Source organism: Balaenoptera borealis (assembly GCF_965194805.1).
Source record: "Balaenoptera borealis genome assembly, chromosome: 4".
Classification (NCBI taxonomy): Eukaryota; Metazoa; Chordata; class Mammalia; order Artiodactyla; family Balaenopteridae; genus Balaenoptera; species Balaenoptera borealis.
Window position 1 is genome coordinate 51,665,064 of NC_138861.1, and position 26,988 is coordinate 51,692,051.

At 38.6% G+C, this 26,988-nt stretch overlaps 2 protein-coding genes across 12 annotated transcripts; one reads left to right on the forward strand and one right to left on the reverse strand.

Annotated features, from left to right (window-relative positions):
- The first annotated feature begins 1,986 nt into the window (after nt 1–1,986).
- Nucleotides 1,987–24,605, forward strand: ABRAXAS1 (abraxas 1, BRCA1 A complex subunit). 6 transcript variants are annotated; one of them, XM_082391149.1, is made up of 10 exons: nt 1,987–2,182; nt 4,258–4,348; nt 8,442–8,478; nt 12,269–12,335; nt 14,063–14,256; nt 15,018–15,137; nt 16,119–16,203; nt 18,884–18,998; nt 19,372–19,905; nt 24,212–24,605. In XM_082391149.1, the coding sequence occupies exons 1-9, from the start codon at nt 2,096–2,098 to the stop codon at nt 19,806–19,808; spliced, it is 1,233 nt and encodes a 410-aa protein (XP_082247275.1). In that variant the 5' UTR covers nt 1,987–2,095; the 3' UTR covers nt 19,809–19,905; nt 24,212–24,605. The 6 variants fall into 6 exon arrangements, with proteins under 6 accessions (XP_082247275.1, XP_082247274.1, XP_082247276.1 ...); XM_082391148.1 differs by having other exon boundaries at nt 24,242–24,605; XM_082391150.1 differs by lacking the exon at nt 24,212–24,605 and adding an exon at nt 22,906–23,632.
- On the reverse strand, nt 4,677–26,929 carry MRPS18C (mitochondrial ribosomal protein S18C). Of its 6 annotated transcripts, none has more exons than XM_082391201.1 (7): nt 26,792–26,929; nt 26,475–26,687; nt 25,654–25,709; nt 23,639–23,722; nt 22,531–22,588; nt 21,919–21,978; nt 4,677–7,909 (listed from the first exon to the last, which is right to left on the reverse strand). In XM_082391201.1, exons 2-7 carry the CDS (start codon nt 26,572–26,574, stop codon nt 7,860–7,862), a joined length of 408 nt encoding a protein of 135 aa, XP_082247327.1. In that variant the 5' UTR covers nt 26,575–26,687; nt 26,792–26,929; the 3' UTR covers nt 4,677–7,859. The 6 variants fall into 6 exon arrangements, with proteins under 6 accessions (XP_082247327.1, XP_082247329.1, XP_082247324.1 ...); XM_082391198.1 differs by lacking the exon at nt 4,677–7,909 and adding an exon at nt 21,718–21,834; XM_082391200.1 differs by lacking the exon at nt 4,677–7,909 and adding an exon at nt 21,718–21,834 and having other exon boundaries at nt 26,475–26,644; nt 26,792–26,869.
- Between the last annotated feature and the right edge of the window lie 59 nt (nt 26,930–26,988).

Here is a 26,988-nt window from a genome sequence, read left to right on the forward strand (position 1 = left end):
AACTTTATTGCTCTGTTTTTATCCACATGGCCCAGCATTCTCACCAGCAGGCAGAGGGGGAGAGAGAAGGAGAGATATCCCCTTTTCTTTTAAGAGCATGACCTGGAAGTTGATCCCATAACTTCCCATAACTTTCTTTTTTTTTTTTTTTCTTTTTTTCACACACCCACTGTATTTTATTTTTACACGAGATAAATAGACTGACACCAAGCATTGTACCTGGATGACCACAACAAAAGCAACAATGATTGCAATTACCAAACATGAAACACACTCATACTATGTCATAATATTGACATTCAGTCCAGTAATCCTCCACTGTAACAGCTCCTTTACTTTGCAGTGAAAATTGATTTGTATATTCTTTGCCTCTGAGTCCTTGTGGGATTTTTTTCTTTTTTTAAATTCAAATAGAAAGTCACAAAAATTATACTCATCCTCATCAGTTCACTCAGTCCCATGTAATTAATTTTTTTTTTCATCTTGATCTTTTGTTAGCACTTTTATGAGCTCATCAGTTTTTCATTAGAGTTCTGAAAATGCTTATTCATTCAGTTCAGCAGTACAGTCAGTTACCAGAAACCTGTACTTGTCAGAGTCTTTTCCATGAATTTCCTGAAGATGAAACCCTTTTATAGGAACATATTTACAAAAGCATCAGGGTACACTGGGTTTTTTTTTTTTCTGTTGAGTTGTAGCTCTTTATATATATTTTGGATATTAATTCCTTATCAGATATATGGTTTGCAAATATTTCTCCCATTCTGTAGGTTGCCTTTTCACTCTCTTGATAGTGTCCTGTGATGGACAAAAGTTTTTAATTTGATGAAGTAAAATTTGTCTATTTTTTCCTTTGTCTTTGCCTTTGGTGTCACGTGCAAGAAGTCATTGCCAAATCCAGTGTCATGAAGTTTTCCCCAATGTTTTCTTCTAAGAATGTTATCGTTTTAGGTCTTACATTTAGCTCTTTTATCCATTTTGAGCTGATTGTTATATATGGCATAAGTTAAGGATCTAACTTCATTCTTTTGCATTTGCTGAATAGCCTGTCCTTCCCCAGTGAATTGTCTTGGCAACCATGTCAAAAATCTTTTGACCTTACATGTGAGGGTTTACTTCCACTCTCTTGGACTAACGTTTTTTATTTTTTAATCCTTTAGATCATTACTATCCATAAAACACAAATTACGTGAAAATCTCTTCATATTAACAGTGATTATGCTGAAACGACAGCACGAAACAATTTTAGGGAATAAACACATAATGTTTAATTCTACACGTCTTCAATGTGTTAGTCCAATATGGCTGCCACACAACAAAACCCAGAAATATGCAATATCAATTCAATTCAGTCTGATATTTTGCTGGCTTTCATTTAAAAACCATAGCTTTACATATAGTGTGTGGAAAATTGGCAAGCCCTGGTCTTCCTACTCCCCTTACGTTTATATCAAATGATCCATCACAGTACGTTTATACCTATCATTAAATTGTCAGAACAATGTTAAAAAGTCTGTATATTCTTTGAACTGAGTCATTAATTTTCTAAAAGCAAGCAAACTCTCAAAGAAACCCGTTCCCCTCCTCCCCACTGCATGGGACGGGACATCGCTGGAGAGATCCAGAAAAGACATTCTCTCAAACGGTCGTTAGTATTCCAGAAGTTTCAATGGGTAACGGGCAGCATCTGACACTCTGAAAACCCCAAACGTGGCACTTCCATTGTGATATTATGCCACTAGGCAATGCCTCTATTCTGTCAGAAGTGTTCATTTATTACAGTTTTGCACATATGCCAGGGTCCCTCAGTAGCCACCAAAGCGCTGTCCGTGGCCTGGCGCTGGGCAGAGGTGCCCAACACCGAGAGGGACGGACCAGGGGCTCTTCTCAGAGCCGCCTCGCCGCCAGCGCCTCACCAGAGAGCCCCAGGGACTTTCCCCCCCGCCCCTCGGGGGAGCGCGCCGCGGCCACTGCGCCGGCGCAGATCCCGCCTCCTCGCTCGGCCCCGCCTCGCCGCCGCGCCGCCGAGGACCCGGCCTGTTGCGGCCCGCCCGAGCCCTGTCCGCTCGAGCAGGGCGGCGGCGGCGGCGGAAACATGGAGGGCGAGAGCACGTCGGCGGTGCTCTCTGGCTTTGTGCTGGGCGCCCTCGCCTTCCAGCACCTCAACACCGACTCGGACACGGTGAGCCGAGAACCGGGGCGGGATCTGGCGTCGCCTCGGAAAAGGACCCGCGCGCGTGCGCGCGGGCGCCGTCCCGGCCGTCGCTGCCCGGGTCCCGCCTGCGGGCTCCCGACGCCGCCGCGCCGGCTCTGTGCAGTCGGGGCTGCCTTCTCCCGCTCCCGGGCGGCCGCGGAGGTGCCTCCGGGCGGTGAGCCTTTTCCAGGGTTAGCCCTCCCTCTCGCAACCAGTGTTTATTTCCGCGCCCCGCCCGCAGTGTCCCGCACGCCCGCATTTCTCTCTTTCAGTAGTCCCCCTTTTCTGGTTCAGCTTGGTTGTGAAGGAATAGAAGGTTCACATCGCGCTCTCCCGCTACCGCTCGCTGGGAAGGTTGCCGGTTAACTTTCTCCTAACTACCCACAGTGGTTTTCGCAGACAACTCAATTTTCCCCTGCAGAGCAGCTACTGTGCACGTTTGTTGAAATGGAAGGCTTGTAAAGGAATGAGAAGTGATGCATCCAGTGGCTATTTTGGGGGGAATCTTAGTAGATGAAGAAGATTAATTTCGTATATTGGATAGCTGACTTTTGTTTGCATTGGTATCAAATTTATTAAGTTGTAAGGTCTGAGCTAGTTCCTTGTCGGATGCTTTCGGTTGTAATTTAAACATTTAAATTTATCCTGAAATATTAGATATTTAAATGCTTACTTCACACTTTTGCCTAGGTTCAGAGCCTCTAGATGAAGTTAAGTAGTGAAGTAGTTTTTTAAAAAAAATACAGTACCTATTTTTAAAAATTTTCATTTGTATGAAATTTAAAAACACTGTAAAACTTTTGAATCTGAGAAGTAGTGTCCTAGAGTAAGTGCTTAGTAACTTGCTAATACGGTTTAGAGAATATCATACTGAACAAAACCTAGTGATTTCTGCTAAATTTTGTGCCCTTCATTTTATAATAAAGGCTTGCCTTATCCAAAATAGTTTTTTGGCGCAGTCCTAATAAGGTTGGGATTGCTGTCTTTCATGTATGCAATTTTAAATACGCTTGTAGATTAACACCTAGCAAAGAGCAGATGTATGATGATTTAAAATGTGTGTGGCTGTAGAAATTACTTTGGAATACCTTAGTGTAAACATAACCAGAGTGGGACTATAAGTCCTCTGTAGCTTAAAGGATTAGCACTTGCAAAGTACCATAGTGTTAGAGCGGACTCTTCCTTTGATCTTTTTCCTGAAGTCCTTAAAAGGCGGTTTGATGGAGAGCTGTACTCGCATTGTCTCTTTTCCAGGGGTTTGTGTAGAACGCTAGAGAGTAGAGTTCTGGATTGTTCCCCTTTGATTCCAGCAAAGACTCACATTGTGGAAACATTGCTTTTGTGTTCTTCTTTTAATGAAAAAAAACCACCATTTTTAACTAAAGAAGTTATAAAGACGATAAAAAATTCATTGTCAAGCTCATTGGGTTTCTAAATGTGCCAAGAGAAATAATTGAATCCTCTGGAACTCAGAGATCACCGCTATTGTGGCAAAATGCCTGCATTTTAAAAAGAACCAGGGCTCACAGCTCCTCTTTTATACAGCAGACTCTAATATTGAATTACAGGTCTTTGATATTGTGCACATTCTTAATCTAAAAGTCCATCCTGTGTCATTTCATAGCTCAGAAGCCTCCACTGACTCCCAGAAGCATGTGCCATTAATCCAGACTCCGTGGCCAGTCATTCAGGATGGTCCATTATTGGTGCTGTTCATAGCTATCTAAGATTTCCTTACAGATGGGAGGCTTCTATTCTCAGGCTAACTGCTCTAATTCTTGTTCCTTGAACATTGTGTTCTCATTTCTGCCTTTAAGCCTTTTATACTTCCAAGAGTGCTAAAGTCACAGTGGTATTTACAATCTCTTCTACTCGTGTTTTTGAACCTGGTTATGTTGCCCAGGTAAACTGGAATGCACCTAGCCTTTCTTTTGTGTGTGCTCCAGCTGGTAACACACGCTTGTACGTGTTGTAAAATTCTTGGGAAATACTGGTTAGTTAAGTGACTGAAATTGGTAATTCTATCAGTGTATTCCATATACTGCTTATTTTTATCCTCATAGGAAGGTTTTCTCCTTGGGGAAGTGAAAGGTGAAGCGAAGAACAGCATAACTGATTCTCAAATGGATGATGTTGAAGTTATTTATACAATTGGTGAGTCACTTATTTCTGTGTCTTCTATTTTGATAGTTTATGCTGAAAGGGGTCAGTATAAATTACTTTTTAAATTATTAAGCAATAGATATCAGGACTTCCCTGGTGGTCCAGCGGTTAAGACTCTGCGCTTCCACTGCAGGGGGTGCGGGTTCCATCCCTGGTCGGGGAACTAAGGATCCCACATGCCCCGTGGTGCGGCCAAAAACTAAAACAAACAAACAAACAAAAGCACCAGAAATAGGTATGAATTTTTTAAATCAGATTTTTAATTTTATTTATTTATTTATTTATTTGTTTATTTATTTTTGGCTGCATTGGGTCTTCGTGGCTGCATTGGGTCATCGTTGCTGGGTGTGGGCTTTCTCTAGTTGCAGCCAGTGGGGGCTACTCTTCGTTGGTGTGCATGGGCCTCTCATTGCGGTGGCTTCTCTTGTTGTGGAGCACGGGCTCTAGGCGCGCCAGCTTCAGTAGTTGTGGCTCTCAGGCTTAGTTGCTCTGCGGCATGTGGGATCTTCCCGGACCAGGGCTCGAACCCATGTCCCCTGCATTGGCAGACGGATTCTTAAGCACTGCGGCACCAGGGAAGTCCCAGAAATCAAATTTTAAAGGAATATATTGCACTCATTTCTCAGTTAAAGTTATGGCTATGCCCTAGTCTAAAGCAAGAAACAATATGAGACATAGGAAGCAGATTAAGACTACTGTGGGGAAAGAAGGATGAAATAGCTCCTGTGTATATGTGAGTGGCAGAAAGATGATCCAGCAGAAGTAAGAACCAATAAGCAAGACCAAGAAAAAAGATAAAACAGGTTCAACAGAAATGTAAAATGCTGCAGAAAAGCTGGAAGATGAGAACTGAAAAAACTCAGTCATTAAATAATTGGAAACCTTACATAATTTCGGAAGTGTAATGGGGAAAAAGCCAGACTGCAGAGGGTTTGAGAAGTGGGTGGTGAAGCAACTGCAGCTGGTGGCAGCTGTTCTTTCAGAAAAAAAGGGAAATGGAGCTTTAAAATACATAGGGAGTTTTCTGATTCTCTAACATATGCACTTTTTTTCTAAGCATATATATATATATTTTTTAACAAAATTGGTGGTATACTTTATAAAAAATTTGGTGTCATCATTTTCTCATAGTAAATAATCCTCTAAATATTATTTCTTATAACTGCATTTTATTCTCTATGGTCTTACTCTTATGACTGTATGTGATTTTAGCTGTCCTTTAAATAAATAAATTATAATCAGAGTTGTTTCCAGTTTTTCATTATCATAAATTATACTACAGGGAACATCTTGGTACATAAATATTCTACACCTATTATAGGTAGATTTCTGGAAATGGTGTTACCATGTCAAAGGGTATGAACATTTTTAAGGTTCTTGATCTGTATTAGCAAATTGCTTTCCAGAAAGATTATATCAGTTTATACTCATACTGTACTTTTTGTTTGCTACTTTAAAAAGGTAAAAATGGAAGTATATATGTAAATTTAGGATATATGTATAAAGTAAACATATAAATTTAAACTCACTCATTAAAGTCACCTCTGTGGCAATGACTTGGTTTCATGAGTGTTTTTTCACTCATTAATACTACACATAATACACACATATAAATATATGTGTATTTTTATATTCATAAGTGGGATCATACTATATACATGGATAAATATCTCCAAGATATCATTAGTGCAGAGTAGTATGAATGTGTATAGTTTGTCATTCTTTCTGATGTCTTCGTATTCCCATTGTATGAATGTACCATAATGTACTTAACCAGCTATGGATGACTTCTTATTTTTTTATTAATACAAAACAATGTAACAGTGCACATTTTATGGTGCATATATCTTTGTGCCTTTGAGTATATCTGAAAGCAGAATTCCTAGAGGTAGGCCATTACCTTTTGGAAGAGTCATGTCATCTTAGACGCCTCTACAATATGTGAAAGTGCCAGGGTCCCCCTACCCTTATCACCATTAGGTATTATCACATCTTTTAATCTTTGCCAACTTGATAAGTGAAAAAAAAAAAAAACCATTTTAATTTGCATTTCTTTTTTTTGAAGTATAGTTGATTTACAGTATTATATTAGTTTCACGTATACAACATAGTGATTCAATATTTTTATAGATTATACTTCATTTAAAGGTATAAAATATTGACTATATTCCCTGTGCTGTACAATATATCCTTGTAGCTTATTTATTTTATGTATAGTAGTTTGTACCTTTTAATCCCCTGCTCCATCTTGCCCCTCCCCCTTTCTAATTTGCATTTTTAAATTACAAATGAGGTTAAGTGTTTATGTGTTTGACTTTTGGGGAGACCTTTTTATTTGAAAAGAACAGGCCTGTTCCATGCTTTGACTATATTTCTGCTAGGCTATTTTGCTTTTTCTTATTGATTTGTAATGCTATATCATAACTTAAGGAAATTGGCCTTTTGTCATGTGTTACACGTTTATATTGTTTGTAATTTTATTTTCTTAATGTTTTTCTTTCTGCTCACACATGAGCTTTAAAAGCAAGCCCTTAGTAAGTCTTTTTTTCCTAATTGTAATTGGTGTGCTGCCCAAAGTATCTGACATATTTTAGGAGTTTAAATAAGCAACCATTTATCGAGCAAGTCCACTGTGCTAGGAGCAGTGCTAAGCTTCAAGGTATCTGGCAAGTGCTGTAGTTGCACTTAAGTATTTGCTTAAATTATTTTAAAATGTTGGATTACTTTAAAACAGGTGGCAAGATCTACAAATTACTACATTGCTTTGGTTAATGAGATTTTCATCATTTTATTATACTGTGCCTTATCTACACCAGATTATGTTTGGCCGGTTATCAGTTAAAGACTGTTTCTGTTCAGAGGGATTTATCTGAGGGTAACATATATTTGCTAGAAGAAAAATATCTGAAGAGGATTATCACTTTTCCAATTTTTTTAATAGCCTGAATTACTTTTATAATAGTATATATATATAATAGTATAATATCAATAACTTTATATACATATCAAGTTATTGAAATGGTGACTTCATGTAGTTTTCTCCTTAAAGATGGCCTTTGCATGTACAAAGATGCAAAGATGTCTGCATCCTTCAGATGTTTACTTGAAAAGATTCTTCAACAGCAGTTTGATGTTGGGATTCCTCACCTAGATGAAGATTCACAAATTCTCCATCATCAAACTGATGTCTTTGATTTAGGTGACCAATGAAATTGCTAGTAGTCTGGGTAGGATCTCCCCAAGGAAGAGAACATCATAGTCACAGGAATTATCTGAAATAGGTGATTACTGCTACAGTGATCCTGTAAATGCTGTCTGACAAAATTTGATTGTTGACACAGGGACACATAAAGATGGGATGCCCAGAAGAATTTGTATTGTCTTGATGACTTTCTGTGTGATCATATGTGAATGTCTCACTCCTTTCACTGTTCCCTACTGAATCTTGAGGGATCTGAAAGTTCGGGATGATAGAGGAAACATCATATTCATCTTGATACTTTCATGATTTGTAATGATGTCTTGTGACAGAATTCAGTGTTTGCACAGCACCTGCAGCAACCAGAAGTTAGATGTCTTTAGATGTATTATTTTTATTGACAGGAGAATAAAACTCACCTCTTCAGAGATGTTGGACTTTTTTTCTTTAGTCTACAATTAACACTGACATATCCTTTATGAAAGAACCAGTTGGAATAACAAAAGATAATTCCTTTAGCAGCTGTTTTTTATCAGTTGGGTAAAATTACAGCATAACCATTTCAGAACTCAGTGACTATAGCAACTGTGACTTAATCTTTTGTGTGGCCATTACTAAACCTATTTAGAAGGAGTATAGCATTCTATCAGTTATGAGTGAGGCTCTGGGTTTGAATTTTGGCTCCACCACTGGCTTGGGTGAGCCACTTCATCTCTCTGCCTGTTACCTCATCTTTAAAGTGGAAGGAGTGATAACATCTGTCTCATAGGTTTATTGTGAGGAATAAACGAGATAATGGTAAAGTACATCCTGGCATGAAGTGCTCAATATATGTTATTCAAATGATACTTAATGTAATCATAACTAAAAATTCTTTTTTTCCAGACATTCAGAAATACATTCCATGCTATCAGCTTTTTAGGTGAGTAGTAAGAGCAAGTGAATGATCCATTGTGAAAATTATTCTCTGCAAGTGAATTTTTGAAACTAACAAAGTATCTTAGTTATACCTGGTGGTACAGATTAAAATGAAAAGACCTTTTTTAAGTACCTGAAAATTCACCTGTTCATTTCAACCCTAATAGTTCTTTCTCTGTATTTATCTGCTTCCTTTAGCTGGTCTTCACTGCCTCTCCCAGGTACCAGTTTACCTTGAGGATTGCTTTTCCTTCTCCCACCCAGTCACCTCATCGCATATTATAAACTCAGCAACACATTCTCATACATCAACAGCAGCCCTTTTTTCTTTTTATTCCAGTTTATTTTATCATCTGTTTCTTCACTTATATTTTTTAATGTTACCTTTTGTCTATTAACTGGTTAGGTTCTTTATCTAACCCGCTTCCTATTACTTTTCCAGGGTGGAAACTTGTACTCATAGTCCTACAGATAGTAGTACTACTCTTAGCCCTGATAGGCTATGATATTGTTAAAAACTTTTTATTGAGGTATTTACATAGAAAAGTACATAAATCAATGATGTTTCATAAAGCAAACAACTGTAACCATAAACAACATGGTGTAGTTTTGGTGAAATAGCTTTATGATTTATATAAACCATACATGAAAAATCAGCATTACTGTCTTACAGTCACACTGTATGTACCATTTCTAAGGTTGTGTAAGAGTTGCCATGGAACATAGTGTTAAGGTGAGAAACACCATTGGTAGGTGTGACAGAAGGCTTAGTGTGGTCTTAAACTGCTATACCAGAAAGGGGCATAGCTCCCATATTGCCTAATAGACAGTGCGTATAAAAAATATCTGTTGAATGAGGGATTCTTGATGGAGACTCATAAAAAGTACTTTCTTGAGGGACTCTGGGCCAGCAATGGATTAAGGAGGGAAAGTAAAAAAAAAAAAGGTGATTCAATACCTTCTGGAAACTACCTTAAATAATTAGACCAACTTAATAGAGTCTTAGAGCCGAGGAAGCCATCTGATCCAGTGATGAGAAACCCATACCTAGGCCTTTTTTTAAATTTATTTATTTATTTATTTATTTATTTATTTATTTATTTATTTATTTATTTATTGGCTACGTTGGGTCTTCGTTGCTGCACATGGGCTTTCTCTAGTTGTGGCGAGTGGGGTCTACTCTTGATTGTAGTGCGTGGGCTTCTCACTGCGGCAGCTTCTCTTGTTGTGGAGCACAGGCTCTAGGCACGCGGGCTTCAGTAGTTGTGGCACACGGGCTTGGTAGTTGTGGTGAGCGGCCTTTAGGGTGTGTGGGCTTCAGTAGTTGTGGTGCACAGGCTCAGTAGTTGTGGCACGCGGGCTCAGTAGTTGTGGCACGCGGGCTTCAGTAGCTGTGGCTCGCGGGCTCTAGAGCGCAGGCTCAGTAGTTGTGGTGCACGGGCTTAGCTGCTCCGCAGCATGTGGGATCTTCCCGGACCAGGGATCGAACCTGTGTCCCCTGCACTGGCAGGTGGATTCTTAACCACTGCACCACTAGGGAAGTCCCTCAGCCTTTTAGCTTTACAAAATTAGGGGATGGGGGGAAGAATTGGTTAGTGGTAGGGCAAAACTAGAAGAATCCGGATTCTTGAGCTCTAATCCAACAGCATAATACTATGCTGTTTCTTTCTTGTTTTAAATCAGGGGTCCCCAACCCCTGGGTCCTGGACTGGTACCGGTGAGCGGCGGGTGAGTGAACAGAGCTTCATCCGCCGCTCCCCGTCGCTCGCGTTACCACCTGAACCGTCACCCCCCACCCCCATCCGTGGAAAAACTGTCTTCCACGAAACCCGTCCATGGTGCCACAAAGGTTGGGGGCAACTGTTTTAAATGATGTAGATGGAATATGTTAAAAACAAAGTCTTCTGATACCGTACTTCATGGAGTCCGAGCTGGATAAGCTTTAATAACCAGTTTTATGTTTCTGATACAGAGGGTGGCAGAGTACAGCCCCATGGCCTGTTTTTATATGGACCTCTATGAATAGTTAATATATTTTTTAAGAGTTAAAAAAAAAAAAAGAACAATGGAGGAATATGTAACAGAGACTGTCCAGCAAAGCCTAAGATATTTACTATCTAGCCGTTTATAGAAAAAGTTTGTCAATCCTGCTCTGATACATTGTTTGCAAAGTTTTCCACTGAAATACACTGTTTCCCTTATCTCAGAAATCTAGGGGTAATCTGGAAGACAGCCCATTGAAGCCTAAAACTTAGTCACTTTAAAAAAATTGCACAGTTTAACATGAATTCTACTGTACAGTATATCTATTTCTACAAAAAAAAAAAAAAAACTGCCCCCCTTCCCAGAAGCTTTACATAAAAATCAGTGCTTGCACAGAAGATGTACACTTTTATCTTGTTGTTTTATACACCCTGGTGTATTGCATTATGTCCCAGTTTGAGGAGCTCAAGAATGGACCATCCTAGAGAAACACAGGAATAAACTCTTGTATTTAGATTTTTCATGTTGGAATAAATAGGTAAGATGGAAGGATCTGTTCGATGAGCTGAATTATCCCCCTTTGGTAGGTGGAACACTTTGTAAGTTAAAAGGAAAAAATATATTGCCTATTAGGATATGTTTTCTCCAGTTTTATGTAACTAAACTTTTTCAGTGTGTAGATTAGAATTACCAGTAAAAACCTATTACAATGAATAGTATTTGTCAAAGATTTTGCATAATAGATATTTCATCATAGAAAAGAATATTGTTGATCTTGATGAATGTTAAAAAGAGGAGAATATTATTTGCAATCCCTGGAGGGGAAAGAAAGCTGAAAGTAAATGCTTTAGAATCTTTTAGAATTATTTTTCTATTCTCCCTAAATCTTTGACATTCCAACTACAGAACAGAGGTCACTAAACTAAACCAATACCTATCCTCCACCCCCCCCAACCCCCCAAAACAAAAAACAACCAACTCCTAAAGCACTTCTCTTAATTTAATAATAGCTTTTGGAGGGCTTCCCTGGTGGCGCAGTGGTTGAGAATCCGCCTGCCAGTGCAGGGGACACGGGTTCGAGCCCTGGTCCGGGAAGATCCCACATGCCGTGGAGCAGCTAAGCCCATGAGCCACAACTACTGAGCCTGCGCTCTAGAGCCCACAAGCCACAACTACTGAAGCCCACGCACCTAGAGCCCATGCTGCACAACAAGAAAAGCCACCGCAATGAGAAGCCCGCGCACTGCAACAAAGAGTAGCCCCCACTCACCGCAACTAGAGAAAGACCGCGTGCAGCAATGAAGACTCAACGCAGCCAGAAACAATAAATAAATAAAATCATAAAATAAATAAATTTATAAAAGAAAAGAATAGCTTTTGGAATTAGCAATGAATAAATTGTCTTTTTGTTATTGTGCTGCTTCATTACTCACATTACATTCTTTTGTATGTATCATAAAAGTTTTAATGAGTAAATTGTGAACTAGCTATGTGAACTTACAAATACCTGTATTTAATGGAGAGTTTGTTTTGTTTTAGGTTAAAAAAAAATGTGGTACGCAAACTTATCCTTTAAAGTTCCTCCACTCCTTTTCCTTTTTCATTGCTTATGGACCGCATATTTCTACCACTTTAAGTCTGTTAATTTGAGAACTTTCTCTCCTATTTAATTTAGAACTTCATCTAACAGGCAAGTAAGTATATGGATTTTGGTTGGGTAGTTGGGCTAGGAGTAACTACAATTAAAAGTGCTAATAAAATCATTCATATTTTTAGCTTATTTGAAATGCCTTTAATTTTGGCTTTTACAGCTTTTATAATTCTTCTGGTGAAGTAAATGAGCAAGCGCTGAAGAAAATATTATCAAGTGTCAAAAAGGTATTCCCTGATTTACCTTTCTTTTTTTTGTATTATATGTATTATTTTCAGCTCATAAAAACATGTAATACTTTGACAGAACTTTTAAGCAGCATTTGTCTTCACAATGTCCTATGTAAAGCAGGTGAGGAAAGGCTTGTTCTTTCCAGAAATTCAAAGGGGTTTCCCTGAAAGCAAAGCTAGTCATTAAAAATCTTCATCTTGTTCTCATCCTCTTGACTATTCTGATTTACACTGATCTCATCATCTTCTACATTCTAACCATACCCCTTCCCAGTACCACGTACTCTAGGACTTAATCCATTGCTGTTCTTTTACTTAGCTACAAGTTGCTATTTTTCCTAGTGCAGGGATGATTTCCTATACAGCACCTAATTTGGATCCTCTGTAGCCCACTTGGTGTTCAGTTAAAACTTGCTGAATGATCAAAATAGATTTTTTTTTTCCAAATACATTTTTTCTGGGTTCTTTTTTCCTCTTAAAACTTTTTGAGGGACTCCCTGGTGGCGCAGTGGTTAAGAATCTGCCTGCCAATGCAGGGGACACGGGTTCGAGCCCTGGCCCGGGAAGATCCCACATGCCACGGGGCAGCTAAGCCCGTGCGCCACAACTACTGAGCCTGCGCTCTAGAGCCTGCGCACCACAACTACTGAGCCCGTATGCTGCAACTACTGAAGTCCGCGTGCCTAGAGCCTGTGCTCCGCAACAAGAGAAGCCACTGCAGTGAGAAGCCCGCACACCCTAACGAAGAGTAGCCCCCACTTGCCGCAACTAGAGAAAGCCCACGCGTAGCAACGAAGACCCAATGCAGCCAAAGATAAATAAATAATACTAACAACACGTTTGTTTAGCATGTTATAGTTTACAAAACCCTTTAATATGATCTTAATCTTGGAACCAACTCTGGGGGGTAGGTGATAACATTCCCATATAAATTTCAATTAAAAGCTACTGGGTTCAGTTTACTTACTTAGCAAACCAAGTGTCCATACAGGAAGTTAACTAGTTTTCATTGGTGTTTTCTTCATTTAAATTTTGACTAAGGGTTAAAATGTTAAGACAGTAAATGCCATAAGAGAAAATAGAGGAAGTTAAGAATTTATTTTCTTTAATCTATATTGAATAAAATTGTAGCCTGGTAACTGAATGGAAAGTAATTTAACTGCAAGTCAGTTTGCATGCTTTATAAAAGGTAAAGTGTATTCTTAAGTGTACGTTTTAATATAGGCCCCAAATCTTGGTAAATACTAAGAAAGCCATTTAAAAAAAATTTTTTTTTAAATTAATTTATTTTTGGCTGCCTTGGGTCTTCGTTGCTGCGCATGGGCTTTCTCTAGTTGAGGCGAGCGGGGGCTACTCTTTGTTAGGGTGTGCGGGCTTCTCATTGCGGTGGCTTCTCTTGTTGAGGAGCATGGGCTCTAGGTGCGTGGGCTTCAGTATTTGTGGCACGTGGGCTCAGTAGTTGTGGCTCCCAGGCTCTAGAGCGCAGGCTCAGTAGTTGTGGCGCACGGGCTTAGCTGCTCCGCGGCATGTGGGATCTTCCCAGACCAGGGCTCGAACCCGTTCCCCGCATTGGCAGGCGGATTCCCAACCACTGCGCCACCAGGGAAGTCCCAAGAAAGCCATTTTTAAGGTTGCCAGTTTTACTGCTTGATTATGACAGTAAGATACATAATAACTGTAACCATTAAGGTATACACCTGATGTTTTTCTATATTTTCTTTCAGGATGTGGTTGGTTGGTATAAATTCCGACGTCATTCAGACCAGATCATGACATTCAGAGAGAGACTGCTTCACAAAAACTTACAGCAGCATCTTTCAAGCCAGGAACTTGTTTTTCTGTTATTAACACCGAGTATAATAACAGAAAGCTGCTCTACTCATCGGCTGGAGCATGCCTTATATAAACCTCAGAAAGGGTAAATGTTGGCCAGTCACTGGCTGTTTTCAGCTAACAGAAAAATGTACTCAATATTTTTATTGTACTTTTTATGGCTTACCAAATATTTTCGTATATTGTTGCATTAGATTGTCACAATAACCCTTTTTAGCCTTTCTTACCATCGGTTCTTTATATGGGAAAATGAAGGTCAGATAAGGAAGTTAGAAGCCCAGTATGGAATGATGACTTGTGTTTCTGGCACTGAGGATTTGCTCTTATTTACCATAAGGTGGAAAAAACATGCATGCTTTAGGTGTTGGTTGCTAAGGAATATAATGTAGAACTGAAGCCTGCGTACCCGAGCAGCATTTCTCTAACCTCTGCCAGGAAGCAGGGTGGTTCTTGATGATCCACCAAAATGAGTTAATAGGACTCCCCGCAGGTTATATAGACAACATTTTCATGGAGTATGAGAATGAAGTTAAAAGAGTACCAAGGAAGAGTAGTTTTATCATTCACGGAAGATGGGATGAATCGCAACAATACTGCCTTTATTTTTACATGTGGTGATAAAATAACCATTAAAGTATTTTTTCACACAGTTATCTTACACTATGCACATTTCACACATTTTAAAAGCTATTTGCCTCAAGTCAGTAAATTCTGTCATGGATAAGTAGTAAGGAATGGGGTTTTGCTTTTTTAATCTTGTAGGGGAAAGGTAGTCTATATACTAATAAGTAGATGCTAATCTTTCACTTTATTTTAAATTTTTTTTTAAAAATTTTATTTCTTCAGACTTTTTCATAGGATACCTTTAGTGGTGGCCAATTTGGGCATGTCTGAACAACTGGGTTATAAAACTGTATCTGATTCCTGTCTGTCCACTGGTTTTAGTCGAGCAGTAAAAACACACAGGTGAGATCCCTCAACTGCTTCCCCACTAAACTTAACTCCTATTCATTTTTTGAAGTTAATTTTTTTTATTACACGAGAATAAAAATGAAAGGAAAACTAATGACCACATTACTCAAGTAAACCAGACTTTTAATTTCTCAGTATTTCCTTCTAGCACCTGTCCATTTATAAAATACAGAAGAGAGGGGCATTGTTGTATAGCCTACATATTTTAACATATTTATTCTAAGAATAAAGAGCTAGCCTCAAAATAATAATTTTCTAAGGCAGCAGTTCAGATTAAAGGCAAGAAATTAGATTGGATATGAAATAAAGACAAAAAATGAGGCTTTAGCCAAGACTTAACACTGTAGACTGCTGAGCTATAACTTTTTTGTGGGCAATAAGGGAATAATTAATGTCAGAAATAACAACACTGGTACTACAGGATACTTACTAAGTGTAAACTTTATGAGAATAATGGACTAGATTTTATTTATTTTTGTGTTCCCACAGTGCTTAACAGTGTCTTACAGAAATTGAATACCACATTTCATTGATACTAAGACACAGTTTTACATTTATCTCAAATTGGGATTTTTACAAAACATGCCTTAGAATTTTCTTTTTTCTTCGTGGTATATAAAATAACGTTGCTTCTTTCAGTCAATGATGACTTAAACTCAGTAAAATAATTGACTGATCCTATTGCCAAGAAAGAACCCACCCCCCCCTTCAATCTTTATCTGTTTTCACTTAACCTCTTTTTTGAGTCCTGGAAATAGTACTTAGGAGGCTAAAAAGTTTGCTGAGGTGAAGATAGATAACTAGGTTTTCTGGTTGGTTTTACTTATTCTGTAAATAAGTAGGTTGACAAAATTACGGTCCCTACAAAGCCAGTAAAAAGAATCATCTATTGTTCCTCAACGACGAATAAATTTTTCATTGTATCATTAAAATGAGTTCTGTACATTTGCCTGAGGAAATGGTAATATTTTACAGCTCTGAATTTTTTAAAGAAGATGGATCTTTAAAGGAGGTACATAAGATAAATGAACTGTATGCTTCTTTACAAGAGGAATTAAAGGTAAGTTAAAAAAACATTTAAAGATCAGCTATAGAGTTCATATCACATTGCTCACTGAATATATGTTTAGGGATAACCTGACAGTTGATTAGACATAAATTTTTGTATTAGTTTAGCTTCAGTAACAAAGGCCTCCATCTTGGTGGGCTACAACAACAAAAGTTTTGTCTCACTCACATTGTATCTTGGCTGCAGCTCTGCTCCTGTTCTAAATGTCATGTTCATTCTAGGATCCAGCCCATCTGTGGGACATGCTCTTCTCATGACAAAGGGAAAAGAGCAAGAAAGCTGGTGGAAATTCACAACAGCTCTTAGAACTTCTGCTCAGAGCTGGCCCGTCACTTCCACTCACATTTCATTGGCCAGAGGATGTCATGGCAATAGGCAGGGATACATAACCCTTTTACAGGATAAAAAAGGGAGCAAATATTTGGGAACAAAAAAGTCTACCACAGTACTAAGTTCTACCTCATTGTGTCCATTCAGGTCCCTTGAGGGGAGGGAGCAAGAGTGGCAGGGAGACTTGGCAATGTAAGTTTGACACCTGAGGAAGGAGACAGGGAAAGGAGAATGATTGGGTAGGAAGAGCTTTAGACTGCAAGGCCTGAAAAATTTCAGCCAGGCTGATGGAGAGTCTTTGAGCAAAGGCATCCTACAGGAATAGACTTATACTGATATCCCCACTGTGCTCAGTCGGTGGCTAAGAGCTACCTAGGGGAAGCATGACCTAAGCACAAGCACAGTAGTGGACCCAAAAAGATGGCACCTGGAACTGTCAGTCAACTCTGCTTCCTGCAAATGGAGATCTGAGTAGTGTATTCCATGGCCACCATACTCACCAATATAGCACACTAAGAGAAATGGGATTAATGCATTTTACACACTGATAATATTGCACATTGTTTTTTAATATGATAATACAGGAATTTTAGAAAATAGGAAAACATCCAGAATCCTACCGTTGTAACTTAACTCTTTGCACTTTGCGATTTTCTCCAGTTTCCCCCTAATGTATACGTGCTTTTACATTGTTGACAGTGATGGGGACATAGAAATTTGTGTCATGATTTTTATTTGATGTACCATTAAACATTTTCCATATTTTAGTTCTTTTTATAGCAGTATATTTCTTAGAGCAGTATATTAGAATTAGAACTCTAATGTGAAAAGTACCAACTTGGGGACTTTCCTGGTGGCACAGTGGTTAAGAATCTGACTGCCAGTGCAGGGGACACGGGTTCGAGTCCTGGTCCAGGAAGATCCCACATGCCGCAGACCAAATAAGCCCGTGTACCACAACTACTGAGCCTGCGCTCTAGAGCCCATGAGCCACAACTAGTTAGCCTGCGTGTCACAACTACTGAAGCCTGCGCGCCTACAGCCCGTGCTCCGCAACAAGAGAAGCAACCGCAATGAGAAGCTCGCACACCGCAACGAAGAGTAGCCCCTGCTTGCCGCAACTAGAGAAAGCCTGCACACAGTAATGAAGACCCAGCGCAGCCAAAAATAAATAAATTAACTTAAAGAAAAAAGTACCAACTTGGGCTAAATTAGGGAATGTAGAGGTACGTGAGAGGAACTGTGGGCAGAAGGCCACTGAGCTCTAGGAAGGAATTGGAACCAGGAGCTTGAATGCCATCAGAACTTTCTTCCCTGGGAGTCTAGTGGTTAGGATTCGGCGCTTTCACTGCCATGGCCAGGGTTCAATCCTCGGTCAGGGAACAGAGATCCCACAAGCCGCATGGAGTGGCCAAAAAACAAACAAAAAAACTAACTCTCTCCCTTTGTGTCTGCCTGTTGGTTTCCTTCATAGTATCTACAGATCTTGCTGTTTATTCACCCACTGGCTGACCAAAGAGCTAACCTATAGCTTCTGCATTTAATCTCTTCTATTCAAGAGAGTAGGATTTGCCATTTGGCTATTGTAATTATCTCTGCTTGGGTCAGCTAGGGTGAAAGTTGGTGAAAGGGTTACTGGTGAACTCTTATGGCAGGATGAACAAGTTCATGAGAAATAGGCTGGGCAGACGTGCCATGAAGTATCCACTAAAACTGGCTCTAACAACCCATTACATTATAATTGGAAATTAGTTACTTTTGATTTGACACTATTCTAAGAAACATTATCTTATATAAATTTTTGTTACTGATTCAAGATATATTCCCAAAATGAAATCACTGAGTCAAAGGTTATTAGTACTTAAAAACTGATGACACATAAGGCCATTCTGCTTTTCAAAAGTAGTTTTACAGGAATTAAAATCTTCAGTAGTTTTCTTTAGTTTTTTTATAATAGTGAAAGTCACTTTGTCATTGGCAGTTTCTTAAATGTTTGCAATAAGTATGCATCTCAAAATAGTACAGTATTTTTTGTTTTGAAGCAGTTAAATATTTTTGTTTTTTATTTCATTTCTGTGTATTATCTAGGAAATAACTTGAATGAGAAAACTTTGTATAAATAGGAAGTTAATATATCTGGAAAGCATTTTGTAACCTGTGAAGCACCATACAAATGCTTGTTGGTGAGTTCCTCCAGAAAAGAGCAAAATAAAATAAAATTTTTATAAAGGAAAATATTTGATGTTATATACCATGAAGGATTTTATTATTATTTGTGAACCTAGATTGTAGTATACAATTTGGAACTTTATCTATGCTCTTAAATTACTTTATTTTCCAGAGTATATGCAGTAAAGTAGAACATAGTGAGAGAGCAGTAGAGAAACTACTAAAGGATGTAAACAGATTAAAACGAGAAATTCAAAAAAGAAAGCAAGCACAGATTCAAGCAACACGTAAGTAAAAAGTTCACATATCACTGCTTTCTGTGCTTTGAAGAAAAATTCTCACTGATTGGAATTACGGATGAGCTGGTTGCACTAACTGATCAATTTGTTCACCTTAGGATTAAAAATAACCTCCATTAATACTCTTAAATCCCACTGAACAAAGAACATGGCACTACTATAGCTATACTACCTTGATGTTAAAAAATGTAACAACTTTAATTTTCTCTGAGGATATTGTGGCATATAAATTTGGGATTATCATTTAATTTAGATAATTTGATATGAGTCTTTAAAGTCTCTGACTTTACTAACAAATAGATAACTATAAAAGCTTTGTAGTATAAATACTGTATGTTGAAATATTTGTTTGTTTCTTTAGGAGAGAAGAATGTCCAGAAAGACCCTCAGGAGAACATTTTTCTTTGTCAAGCTTTACAGACCTTTTTTCCCAATTGTGAATTTCTTCATTCGTGTGTTATCTCCTTGAAAAATGGACATATTTCTAAAAGTAGTTGTAATACCAACCACCATCTCAATGTGGTAGACAACCTGACCCTAATGGTGGAATATACTGACATTGCTGAAGCTAGTCCAGCTGGTAGTGCGCTGCAAATGATTAAGCGTAAGGCTTCAGGTGCAGATGGTGGATGGCAATTCAAGAAGTCACGGTTGTTAGAGATACAGAACAAACCATATAAAACAGATACTGACAGCAGTAACCAAGAAAAAGCATCCACAGTGAGCAGCCCAGAAACAGATGAAGAGATTGAGAAAATGAAGGGTTCTGGTGAATATCCACAGTCTCCTACCTTTTGATTCTTTTAGGCCGAAAGGAGATTTTTCATCAGATGAAGGGTAAAGCCAAACATGCCTATTGTTTTTACTATGTTCAGCTCTTTGCAGTAACACATAGGTAAGTTCTAGTCCATTTATTTTATGAAGCACTTTAAATTGAGTCAGTTCAGAATCTGAGTACAGAACAAAGCCTGGTAATGCAATATGTTTGGGATCAGCAGTTGGTCAGTTAGGTGAAAAGGCCAGTTAAGTGGGACTCAAATGATACATAAATAAGGCGTCTATCAGAGATTTCACTTTAACATAAAGCAGAAGTGTACATTCATTTGTCAAACTGTTGTAGGGCCAGGAACTTTTTTACGAATGTATTGGAGTTCCTATGTAAATCAAACCCATTACTTACCCTATATAATTCCCAATTTTAGTTTCTTTAAAGAAATTTGCAAAGCAATCTAAGTATAAAATGCTACTAGGTTTTTTCATTTTCCATTCCCAATCTTATTTGTCCTAACCACACCTAATTTGACAACTATTTTTTTAAAAAAGCTAGTTATCTTTATCAAGTCTTCTCAGAGCATTTACTTGGTTTTCACTGCAACTGTAACTTTCTTTATAATGCTCGTATTCATCACTACAAAAATATAACTGATAAGGTCTGGGAACAAAATAGCTGACTCTTGGTAATGTAGAACTCAACAGGTTAAGAGTCATGGGCTTCCATGCGATTTTTAAGGAGGATGTAAAGCCCCTGTTTAATCCAGGGAGTTGGTTAAGTGGAGGATGATTAAGAGAGCTTTTACTGTTTGTTATTTCTGTTTGCCCTTTCCATACAGAATTTCCCATGAAGCATACACATCACATGAAGCCTTCATGCTTTACTCACTGGGTGAAATGCTGAACCCACATGTTGACCACTGCTCTTCCATCACTTATCTCCTAAATGATAGAGCAAATTCATAGCTAGTGTCAAAAACTATCATCTTTTATCTATGTGTTAACATGCATTAGTTACCATGGGGTGTTTATGAAGCCCACATAATACCAGGGATGATTTGTGCAAATAATGAGTTGCTGTTGGGATTGCTTTACTAGTTACATAAGAAGCACAGGGCAGGAGAGGAAATGGGGTTCAGTCTGAACCCTAATTTTAAAATAATTAAGTTTGATGTCCCAACTTTCAGGGTACTCAACAATGAAAAGGAGGAAAAGAATCCTTGTAGGACATTTTTTCTCAGTTATTCTCCATCTTTTGGCGATCAGTTTGTATCACTGGAGTAAGAGGAGATGATACAACAGATTGCCTATGGATCGGTTTATTTACGGACACTACCAGTTCATGATAGACTAGCCCAGGAGTAAACGTTAGGTCCTGTGACAGCACCACTGTTCATCCCCACGTAACATCTCTACAGAGGGAAGACCCATAGTCCTAGCCAGGCATAATTATTTACTTGTTAGAAGATCTTCCTTAGCAATTTCAAATCCACACCCTGTCATGTGGGATTTGTACATTATATAAGCATTCCACTTTCCCGCACCCATATCCTTACAATACAATTTACAACACAGAATCTGGGCCTAAAGTAAAATTCCAATACAAGTCATCCCTTCCATGTTTAACATCTCATTATCAGTGGTATGCTGTATGAGCTATTTGGGGGCCAGATATAAGTGAAAATCCCACAGTACCTTTTTTAAATTCATATGTATGTAAAATGTAACAAGTATTAACATTTTAAATAATCTGATTTACTTAATGAACATTCTGATATGGAGAGGAAACTTCACTCCTGAAACACTTTTTCCTCATATAATTTCAAATTATTAAGAATTAAAAACATAATACTTTATAGTTTGATAAGATTTAGCCTATCAGTTCTCTACTCAAAGGTTATTAAATCTTACAGTTTGAGCCAGTATTACCACCACACAACTGTAAAATAAATTTATTGATGATAACTTTATAGAATTTACTCCCTGTATTTGATGTTACAAACTTTAGGGTCTTTGAGATATGCAGGATCCTTGTATGTAACTGGCATAAACCCTGTAAAGAGATAATGAAAGTTCTTCACAAAAGATAATGAGCAAAATTTTGGTTAGCATAATTCAGTTTTTCAGATGCTCTTACCCATTATTTGAGCTCTCTTAATTGCTTTTGTGATTTCTTTTTGTTTCTTCCCACAAAGACCTATAAAAGAAATTGCTTTCTTATTTGTAAAAAAAATGCCAGTAATCAAAATGCATAACAACTGTCTATGTCATGGAAGGACTAGAAAACCTGTAAAGAGCCAGATAGTAACTATCTTAGGCTTTGTGGGCCATACAGTCTCTGGCATCATTACTCAATTCTGCTTGTAGCTCAGACACTATGGAAACTAAGCTATTTACAAAAACAAGTGGCAGATCCGATTTGGCCTATAGGCAATAGGCCCCTGGTTTAAATAATAGCCTGGGGATGATTATAGTATACTCCCAAACAGCAAAGCAATTTTTTTAAGCCCAAGTTTTCTACATGTTGTCAGCCTATAGTTAACTGAGTATAAGAAGACATGCAAAATAATTGCATGTCTTTGGCCTAAGAAGAGGCTTTCTCAAACTACCCATAGTATCTGGTGTCATAGTAACTTGTAGCATAGTAATTTGTAGATTTGAAAATCTGCCAGTTCCTTAAATAACAGAAGTAGCTTTATATAAGTCTTACCTACATTTAAGTTGCTATAATATATAGAAAACAAAATACCTGTTATGTGCCTTCCATAAATGCATCCAGTAAATGGAGAAATAAACTGGGATAAAAGCTGTTTTGAGTTATATTTGAAAAGGAAAAAAATTTACATTAATACACTTGTTATTCCATCTTGAATGGTAAATTTAAAAAAAAAACCTTATTCCACACCTTCAAGTTATGTAAAGGTTTATTAATACATTTCAGACAAACTTCAAAAATATGAATAAAAACACAATTATGTTCATTCTATTAATAGGTCATCTGTTTAAATAACTAAAGTAATCACTAAAGTTGAAATCTCTTATCCAGTGTGTCAAAAAAGTCTATACGACACATTAATGAGCATATTCTTTCAGTGCTAAAGCTGTTTTCTTGACTTTTCCACAGATAACTTTTCTCAAATACTGTTGCTTTTATAACAAGGTACAAAACATTTCATCTGTCATGATAGGCTGTCACATAATATCAGACTGCAATGAGGTCTTCAAGATGCACAGGTACATCAGGCCGTTTGCTGTTATTTATGTTTTATTAATTTAAATTCTTTAGCACTTTATATGTACCAGGCATCATTCTAGGCACTATGCATAACCCTAATACATTGCATTTAAAATTCCTTGGGTTTTCTCCCACCGAGGCAGCTATCACTTTATACTACTGTCAGTATACTTAGCTCCAGCACCATTCTCTCCCCTAAATTTGCCACTTTTAATTTGCTGAGTGCTCGACAACAGATAAAATTTCATTTGAAATAGCGATATTGGTGGTGAGGTACAGAGATCAACTTCACCAGAGGAGCTTTTCCCAAACTACTGAACTCCACCAACTGAGAATCACTGCCACAGCGAGCTACTGTAAAGACATTTTGGGCAAAGAAAAAAGAGGAATGCTAAGCTGAATTAAGAGTAAATGAGGGACAGCCAAGGGGCTCTTATTTGAATAAAACAGAGATGCCTTGTATCGATACGTAGAAGTATAACGAGATCTGAAATTATGAAGTAGCTAAAACAGTCACCCTACACAAAGCCTGTTATAAAAACTGACTTGCTTCTCTATTGTATTAATAAAGGAGCCAAAATCCCAAAATCAAGTATCATAGTGAAGTAAAACCAGAGCTCACCTGTACATTCTTATAATCTACACGTTTTCCACACAAGATACATTTTTTCAGAGGCTCCTTATAAGGATTTTCCATTGGAACAGGCTAGGATAAAGGAAAAAAAAATATGATAATATAGTTTGTGTTAACTTTGAATCGAAAAAACTTAAAATCTTAGGTTACCACGTTTAAATCTCTCCAAGGGATTAGTTGTACCTTTCTTACTGTGAAAGAGAATACAACAGCTAGGCTTGTAAAGGAAAAATCGAGTATTTCAGAAAAAGATTCACCATTTTAAAGGTTTCAGTGTACTCAAACATACTTTGTGCAGATGTCTTGTTTAAGTTTGGCTAAGGAGGAATTAAGTCATGGAGGAGGATTCTGGGATAAAATACAATCTCTGGAGAAAAAAGGACTTATGGGAGGGGGAAAAAAAATTCAAATCTTCGATAAATGATTCTCTCCTCAAATGCTTTGTCCAGACTGTAGATGACTAAAAATTCTCAGATTTAAATCAAGAAAAACTTAAGCACAACAGATACCATATGCAATTCTTAAATTATAATCCCTAAATCCATCCCCATATTTCTCTAGATGTTTTATCACTATTTTTCTTGTAAAAAGACAATGCAGGACTTCCCTGGTGGCGCAGTGGTTAAGAATCCGCCTGCCAATGCAGGGGACACGGGTTCGAGCCCTGGTCCAGGAAAGATCCCACGTGCCGCAGAGCAACTAAGCCTGTGCGCCACAACTACTGAGCCTGCACTCTAGAGCCTGCGAGCCACAACTACTGAGCCCGTGTGCCACAACTACTGAAGCCCACGTGCCTAGAGCCCGTGCTCTGCAACAAGAGAAGCCACCGCGATGAGAAGCCCGCACACCGCAACAAAGAGTAGACCCCGCTTGCAGCAACTAGAGAAAGCCTGTGCGCAACAACAACAAAAAAGCCAACGCATCCAAAAATAATAAATAAAATTTTAAAAGACAAGGCTTAGTGTAATACTATCAGGTTCTTTGACTACAATTTTATGGCCCCAGACTGTTTTGTAAGTTTGTGTCAGCCTTATTCGTTTTTCTTTTTTCGCTACTGCCTCTAATGCTTCTATCACAAGGCCTCCCTCCTAAAATCAGTTTAGGTGTCTCCAGTATACAGATTCTTAATGTAGAAATGGCTATGAAGTCCCTGAACCGCTGTAGTTGTATGCAAAATTTCAAATAAATGGGACTGTGTGCCTTTTTCTGGGAGAGCCCATAGCTTTCATTAGTCTTAGTGGGTTTAATGACCTAAAGAGGAGCTCTAGTAATTTCCTTTACTCTCTTGACTATGGTGTGAATTAGATGACCGAGATGGAGGCTCAGAGGGACTAGAGGGGTTCTTCTGTTTTTTTTCCAACTCCTCAAATGTTCTTAATCCAGTTTACATTCATTACCTGTAATGACTGTGTTCCTTCTCTACATTGTGCAAAGTGCTTTATGTGGTCTGATTAGTGTCAAATTATCTTTGCATGTAGCAAGAAAACCTATACTGCCCAAGTCCAGTGATAGTACTTGAAACCCATAAAAATACATCTACAGTTTAGAAGAGACTGTACGTAATGTCCTGGTATAAGACTTTAATTTTGATCCCACATTTATTAAAGCAGCCGCCACCCAGCCAAAGTGATGAATAGGAGGAAGACAGAATTGAATTTGAAATGAGGAAGAGAGCCAAGGTATATGTAAACTTTGTACAATCCCTTTGTTAGGTTTTCTGCAATTACTGCATGCACCAAAACTACCTTCTTAAATTCCCAAAGCACATATCTAGGAAGCAAAATATGGTGTTACAGAAGCCATGCTTCCTGCTAGGAATATAGGGATTCTCTTACTTCAAAGTTCACTTAAGTAACTACTCAATTATAATTTTCCAACTCAGACTAATGATTATCATCTTAATTGTTTTTTGTTCTTCAGCTGCACTCTATTCAGATAGCAAAGACATAAGAACTTGGTCGTATTTGCAAATGCCTTATTAAAAGTAAGAAAAAAATTCTTACCAGGTCCTCATTGCTGGTTACCTGTTTATATTGTGAACAACTTCTTCTCCACAGCACTGAAATTAAACAGAAACAGCAACGAACTAATTATTTTTGTTAGCTGAGCAGCTAAGGAAAGGTTCTGCTTCTGTGGAGGCGAGATGAATTAAGGGACATAACAGAAAAGAAAGGTTTTATATTCATTATACTAACAAGGTTAAATGAAGATTAAAAGTCTTCAGATTTGAGGCAGAGTTAGACTTAGGATAAATGTGCTTTCTGGGGCTTTGGGAAAAGGGCATATATATCCCCACCCATACAACCTCCCATCTGTTCCGGAAATTTATATTCCCTTCTCTCCATGAGTAGAGACAGATTTTAATGCAAACTGAAAGGCATTGTCATACCAAAGGGAAAATGAAAAGATTCTTTACAGAGAAGCACAAAGTAGATAAAAGTGCAGAAATGATAGATTCCAGGGCCCATGTCACAATTTCGCCCAGATCTGGGCCCTCAGACATCTGGAAATTGCTGCTAGGTGACTGAAAATGCTCCTTCCTTACCAAGTCTACCCGAAGATCTTGGGCAAGTCCGTGCCTCTTTTTAAGAATCACCCCATAACTCCCCTCGTACATTTAAAAAAAAAAAGTACTGGGCGATATTTCACGCCCTCTTCAGCTTTAAAATACTAGTCACGGGCCATTACAGATTCCCATTTACCTTGGAGAAAACTGCCTAGACACCGGAGTCCTTTAGCTAACAGTGACGACTCCACCGACCTAATTAGGGCTAAGCCAAACGGCTGCAATGCTATAAAGGAGCCTAGGATATGGAGACTTTACCTGCATGAGTCCCAGAATCTGTGAGGCAGACAGCAGCCGTTACGAAGTGCGTTAACGTTCTCCTTCCTAGCCCACTGCAAAGGGCTACCAGAGGGGCCATGGTTCGTTGCTCCTCCTCTTCCTTTCCTTTTTCCAAATCGTCTGGACAAGTCACTTCCGGTATGCTTCCCCTGTTGGCCCAAGTACTCGGTTCAAAGGTTCCGAAGGCGAACGCTGGGAATCCAAGGAAAGAGCAGGTGGGGATTTCTATGCACCTGCGCAGTACCTTCCCGTTCTCCTCCTCTCCCTCTTGCCGCGCCGCAAGCTGGGACACTTACGATTGGACGAAGAGAGGGCGGGCTCCTGCGTCTGTGCCTCCGCTTCCGGCCTCAAGGCCCCAACTATTGGTTTGTGATCCTTCTCAAAGGTGGATGGAGAGGCGAGCGCAGTTTCCGCCTGTTGCTACCCTCCCGCTGTTGCTGCGCTCACCCCTTCACTGGGGTTTGGCGGCTGGGTCACGCGGAACGACGTTCGG